This window comes from Colossoma macropomum, unplaced genomic scaffold (genome assembly GCF_904425465.1).
Source record: "Colossoma macropomum unplaced genomic scaffold, Colossoma_macropomum, whole genome shotgun sequence".
Lineage (NCBI taxonomy): Eukaryota > Metazoa > Chordata > Actinopteri > Characiformes > Serrasalmidae > Colossoma > Colossoma macropomum.
The window spans coordinates 36,222,946-36,229,600 of NW_023494803.1; the positions used below are offsets into that span (position 1 = coordinate 36,222,946).

Here is a 6,655-nt window from a genome sequence, read left to right on the forward strand (position 1 = left end):
AAGTCTACAGCAGTTTATCCTGCCTATTCAGGTTAAACCTCTATGGAGTGTTTCAGCCCACACTGCTTTTTGAATGTGGCACAATACAGGGCTGCCAATCAGAACAAATGTCATTTACATATATCAGTCTTAAAGACATAGTAACAAAAACTGGTTGGTTAATTCTAAGGGATTAATACAGGTTAGAAATTATCATGCAATAATGAAATATGTTTTTACAACATAAAACCAAAGTGTGATATTTAAGGGGGAAAATGATAAAAATGTAGCATATGGGCCCTTTAACTGAGTTAGTTGTCAAAAGCATGGTCTGCTTCTCCTGCATGTCTTATACTGTGCTTGTCTTGAGTCTTTTAGTTTTCTAGCATGCTTTTGGTCATCGAATTGTAGATTGAGTTAGCTGTGGCCATGCCTTCCCTCAGGTGCCAGTAATAGGGAGAAATCCTGGCTCAGAGAAACTCTCAGACAGTCCTGATGCCCTGCCCTCTTCCATGCATGATTCGCATGACCTGCCCCTCAGCCCCATCAGTGAAGCTTCCAGTGGCTATTTCTCCAGCAGTGTCTCCACCGCAACCCTTTCTGATGTCTCCACCGCTTGCGGGGAACTTACCCCCACCCCCAATACTCAGCTGGGATTAGAGACAGCCAGACGGGCAGCGGATGAGGGCGAGGACGGTTTAGGCACCCCGTTTAATGCCTCCATTACTCCTGCAGAAGCTGGGCTAAAGTGGGGCTCTGCTGATCTGCTTAGAAAAGAAGAGCCTCAGCAGACCCTATACCCCAAAGACCCTCAGGCTGTTTCAAGAAATGGGGTTCCCTCCTCTCACACTGAAGCAAAACTGACAGTCATCCCTCCTTTAGTACCCAAAGCTGCTACAGATCACCCTTTCTCCCTCCAGAGGGTCAAACCCTCAGACCTCAAGTCATTCAGTCGTATTCTGGTTGAGGAAGAACGAGGAGGAAATGTTTTGAATCCTCAGCAGGCGGACAGTCTTGAGAAGCTGGAGATCACATCTGATGAAGAGGCAGGCAGAGATGCTAACCTTCCTCACTGGTTGAAAGTAGGGGAGAGTGTCATGGTAGCCGGCAGTAAGTGCGGCATTGTGCGCTACGTCGGGCACACGGACTTCTCAGGTGGCATCTGGGTCGGTGTGGAACTTGACACTCCTGCAGGTCAGTTGCAGTCATCTTCCTCTTGGGATTTAATTTGGGGATGCACCGATTTTGTGGTCGATTTTGATTTCTTTACAGCAAAATACTTTGACAAAATACTCACACTCTGAGTTGAATATCCTAATGAAATGCACTAGCACATTTCCATTACCTTCTTTTAGCAAAAGTCGCAGTGTAAACATTATTTGCCAATTTGGCCAAAATCAATGCCATGCTACAGTTGTGTCACGCTCGCGTCATCTTGATCATTTAATGTGAGTCTGTCACTATAGCCGCCTTGAGTCAGTCTTTTTCTTGTCTTGACGCTGCAATATAATCAACTGTGATGTGCAGGAGAGAAAATGCATGCATGACTGACTGAAATCTTTGTGTCTTAAAACCTTGTGTCTACTTTATTATTATTATTTTTATTAGTACAAGAGCATTATATACATGAAAAATCTGCTCCACTTTAAAATAATAAATCAAACCTAAAAATGTAAACTGGCTGTTTTAATATTTCAAGTTTACAGTGTTAACAATAATGTAAGGAAATGTGCAGAGGACTTTAAGAATGGCAATATTGAAGAAGCATCAATGTTTTTTTTTCCTTTTTATTTATGTATTTTTTGTGGTTTTATATTTTGTTGGGTTGTTTTTTATGGTTTAGTTCATAACATCCAGTCAACAACGCTGCATGTTTTGTTGATGTGTAAATCCTTATATTAAATTAAAAAAATTAAAAAAGTAGCTGCACATTTTACAGGGTAATTAAAAAATTCTGGGTGATTATCTGCCAGAATACACACTACTACAGTGACCTGGGCTGAGCCCCAGATCTTTTCACACCCAGCCAACTCATCTTCCCATTTGTACCACTGTAGACAGGAGTAGGAAAAAGGGTTTCTCTTGCAAATTGCCACCAGGTGCATGATGGGAAATTATCTCAAAAATCTAGTTGCAGTCTCTCACATAGTGACCCTGCAAGATCCTAGAAAGGTCTTGGCAAAATCCTAGTCTGTGACTAAAATTTCTGACATTGTCTTTATATGTGAGAGGGTATCAGACTTTAGTCTTTAAAAAGTCTTTCCAAAGTCTTTTCAAAATGTTCTAGTGTATGGTTGGCATTAACCGAATCTGATCATACATCTCTTTAAAAGGTCAGTATTAGCTGTCATCTTGAAGCCTCTTTTTACTTGTTAGCTACAGCTCCATTACAAAATTAAAGAATCACTCATATTTTGCTTTAACACTCTGATGTAATCTTTCTGGTCAAACTATTTTTTTTTTGTTTTTATTGTTTTATTTCCCACCAGGAAAGAATGATGGCTCGGTAGAAGGCCGTCAGTACTTTCGCTGTAACCCTGGTTATGGAGTGCTGGTGCGACCGGACCGAGTCAGTCGACGGGAGGGGTCCAAACGTCACGGGGAGAACCGGCGCAGTGGAGAGTTCAGTCAGTCTGCCTTGTTACCCCAGATAAGAGGAGGTTCTGGCACAACGATCCAGAAAGGACAGAACCGAAAATCCTGGAGCAGCTAAACGCTGTTGTTCCAGATCAAGTGAAACCTCAGCTTATGTGTGCCTGTCTGAGGAAGACTTATGTGCTCTGTGCTCTTCCTCAGTCTGCTGAGGCTGCAGTTCTGGTGCTCATGTGAGCTGGTACAGCATTCCTCCACCCACACCTCAATGGCTTTACACCAGCTTAAGTGTTCTCATGATGTGTAGCACCGAGGAACGGCGACACTGAATGAACTATGGGAGTGTAATGGGTCGCCTCAAGTTAACAGACCTTAAACTAACTTCAGAACTTTGACCGAATGAGACTTCCAGTTCTTCGAGGTCAAACCATCGTTCTTGTCCTGCCCTTATCTTGTCCTCAAGAGTCCTTTTGTAGACTTTTTAAGTGATTTATGCATGATTGATCTTCCCTGTTCAGTCAGAAATCCTCGATAAGTTTCCAGAATGTGCCTTTTGTGAATTCAGCTTTTCTTTTATTTTTATAGACATCCCCTTATTCCTCCTTAACACTAGTGAGAATGCCTGTTGTCAGCGCAAGGTCATCTCAGGGACTGGTCAGAGATACTGGTTGTGCCTGTCGTAAGAGTCAGAGGGCTTTGCACCCTAAGCTGCCAATAGCACGGTTGTATGCATGTATAATAAGTGATCCGGTTTTGAAGGTGGTTTTGTTCGTGTTTTGTCTTTATGTAATGGTAAAGTGGAGGCAGTCATTAGTGAATGGAAGTTTAATGCTGCGTTGTTGTGAAGTGCTATAATTAGTGGATCAGTGAACGGAGAAAAGATGGAATTTTGAAGTGGCATTGGGAGAAAAGTCTATCAGTAGTTTACAGGGAAAAGGGCACTGGATGCCTCTGTCCAGCAGAGCTCCATGCATGTTGATTTAACTGTGATGTAGTGCAATGGCCTGTGTATCTGATTTATATCAGTTCCGGACACATAGGCTATTAATGGTAACTGGAAAACTTTAAAGGATTTACAGCATGAAATGGTTAAATAAGTGATAAACTGAACTGAGCTGTCTTGCAAAGGTTTTAAAGTTGCACTGGAATAAGGCCCTTTTATAGGGGCATTTGTAATGATGCTAAGTGTCCAGCAGTTGAAAGTATTCTAAAGTCTGAAGCTGACAGAAAATGTAGCTAATGAACAGTTTGAACAGTTACTGAAAAATGAGAATTTTAGTGGTTCATGAAGTTCAGTCTTCCATGAGAAACCTGTTCTGATAAATGAATTTAGCAAGGACACTATATAAGACAGTATGGACCAATTCCTGACAATACCTAAAACTACATTTTTTTTTATTTGCATCAGCGAAAGTCATTCCATGAAATGTATCGAGCATTTTGCGCCACTACATAGCAAATTATGCACATAATTTAATGCATAAGAAACATGATTCTGTATAATTTCCTAAATAATCTTTGCACATCAGAGCGGACAAGAAGGATGGGTTATACCATTGCATTTTTATCCTTAAAGTCATGTGATTTCTAATGCAATATCAGATTATTAAAATCTATTTTAATGATTATAGGTAGGTGTAATGATTTTCCTAAAAATTTAGAAATCCTTTGAATTAAAAATTAATTTGCACATTGGGTTTATATTAGATATGTGCCCACCCAGTGGGTTGTTTATTTTATAGCAAGTTAATCAAACCACAGAAGCTCTGAATTTTGTAGGACTTGGTGCTGAAGTATAAAGCCATTGCATTTCACTGTTTGACCTGACAAAAATATCCTGTCCTTAAAAAGGGGTAAGGTTCCATTAAAGTAGTATTTATTTTCTTGATTTTTTTCATTTGATAGTTCCAGAGTCTTCTATTAGAAGAAATGTGTGTATGCAATACATGCGTGTATTGTCATTAGACACTGTTTCTTCCTCCTCACTGCAGAGAGAGACTTCGACTCCTTTGAAATTGTCTCAGTCCTGAAAACATATCGTTATTCATATCTGTGCCTCGTGCATCAATAAATTAAAACGCACAAGTAGCACAACTGAAATGCTGCTTCGATCAGACTGGTGTGCAGAGACATCAGACAAGGGAGAGTAAGGTTTCTTCGTTATTCGATGTTGTCTGTCTGACCCATGGCTCTCACTTTACACTGGGGATGTGTTGTAAGTATTAGGCGTCTAACAGCTTAGTCCTAAAATATATATATATTTTTTTTTTGTATACAATGAGTTATGAGGATAGTTCATATCATCGTGAGTGCCGGCCACAGTGGCCTTACTTGCATAAGACTTTAGTTAGTTTTACTGCTTATCATGAGAGAGGGGAAGTGATCTTAATGTTGACTGATTGGTTCTCAGTAAAGGGATCCCCTTCCCTGTTTGTCATTTCAGTGACCAACATCGGTATTACTGAGGCAAAATACTGTATTTTGCAAGGATAGCATGTTTTAATGTTCAAGTGCAATTTGATTTTTTTTATTTTTTTTTGTCAATGATTTACTGTTGATTTATCTTACCCAGTGATCACAGTTCATGACCTTGCATTGATGTTTTTCCTAGGGCTGGGTATCGTTCAGAACTATGCGATACTGATACAAATACTGATACCTTGACTTTGATTACAAATTCCTGAACAGTAGTTTTTACCTTTGATTAAATACAAAAAAGATACATTGACAGACATTTCTATATCTATAGTAAAGATGAAAAATTGTACACTTGTACTTTTTTGTTCTTCATTTTCTTTTTAATTATCTTTTTTTAAAGCCAGCAAAAAAAATTTATTCCAACAGTTCCAGTCTCAGCGTGGTACCCGGCAGTCTCAGACTTGGAAGACTGTAGTGGGGAGTGTTCAAAGACACCGCTGTTTGTATTTGTTCAACAGACTGCTGATGTTAACATGCTTAACAGCCAATCAACTGGCTAGATTTTGAAAGAAGCATGCTTATTGGCTCACTGATGATGAAGACTGGCTGCTTAGCTATTGAAATGCCATATTAAACATCATAGAGTTTACTCTGGGCATGTCAAACCGGGGACCTTTCGGGCCAAACTGCTGCAGTGATTAGCGTTTACCCTCATCTAACGCTCTGAATTCAGTTCACGAAGGCCTCGATAATTAGCTGATGAGCTGAATCAGGTGTGTTTAATGAGGCAGTTTGCTGAAGTCTGCAGTGTTTTGGCCCACAAGGACCGGATCCTGACACTTGTGATTTACTCTGTATTCCGCTTTATTTAAGTAATTTGGTCGGTACCTTTTAAAGTATTGAATTTCGAGACCCAGCCCTAGTTTTACCTTGTTTGCAATGGCATATGTACATTTATCATGTGTGTTTTCACGCTATTGATATTCCTATCTAGCCTGCAGTTTCTCAAAGTGACACAGATCCAAAGCAATATTAAAGCGACCGCAAAGTGGCCTTTCAGCTCCACTCCTGCTGGGTCAGTGACTGTGTTGGCTTCATGCCAGCATGGATAAAAGTGCTCTCTTCCGATTTAAAATTCACCCCACAGGGACCGCGGCCGAGAGAGCGGGCTTTTTGGGGAGAAAAGCGCTCTGCTGTCTCTGTTTACACAGATGTGCGACGGCGCTCTTTGCAGAAACTCTCTGCCCTTTTCCCCTCTCTCTCGCGCTCTCTCTCTCTTGCTCTTGCTCTCTCGCTCTCTCTCAAGTGTGATTCCCTGTACACTGCTATTGTTCTCCGACACTGGTCTGTGCCTCGTCCTGGAGTTTTAGTGATTTTCTTTTTTTTTTATGGTCATGAATCATTTCCTCACTTGTTGATTGTGTGAGTGTGTGTGTGTGTGTGTGTGTGTGTATATTGCAGAGTATATGTTTGTGTGTGTATGTATATAGTTGCATTCTGTGACTCCAATCTGAGCACAAGTTTGGGATTAATTTAATTATTTGTAATTCTATGCTGATATCCAAAGAATAATCATGTATAATAATTCATTTATAATTTCTTTTATATCAATTGTACAATAATCTCCCTGTAAAGCAAAAATAAAAAGTGAATTGATTTACCAATA

General features: G+C 40.1%; 1 protein-coding gene across 3 annotated transcripts in view; it reads left to right on the forward strand.

Annotated features, from left to right (window-relative positions):
- Positions 1-6,655, forward strand: part of kif13ba (kinesin family member 13Ba) — a 45,512-nt gene extending 38,857 nt beyond the window's left edge. For 2 of the 3 annotated variants that reach the window (XM_036592540.1, XM_036592542.1), the window contains exons 39-40: positions 423-1,173; positions 2,469-6,655. In XM_036592540.1, coding sequence (XP_036448433.1) covers positions 423-1,173; positions 2,469-2,692 — 975 coding nt within the window. In that variant the 3' untranslated portion in view covers positions 2,693-6,655. The remainder of the gene's footprint in view (positions 1-422; positions 1,174-2,468) is intronic. The other variant, XM_036592541.1, reaches the window with a different exon arrangement.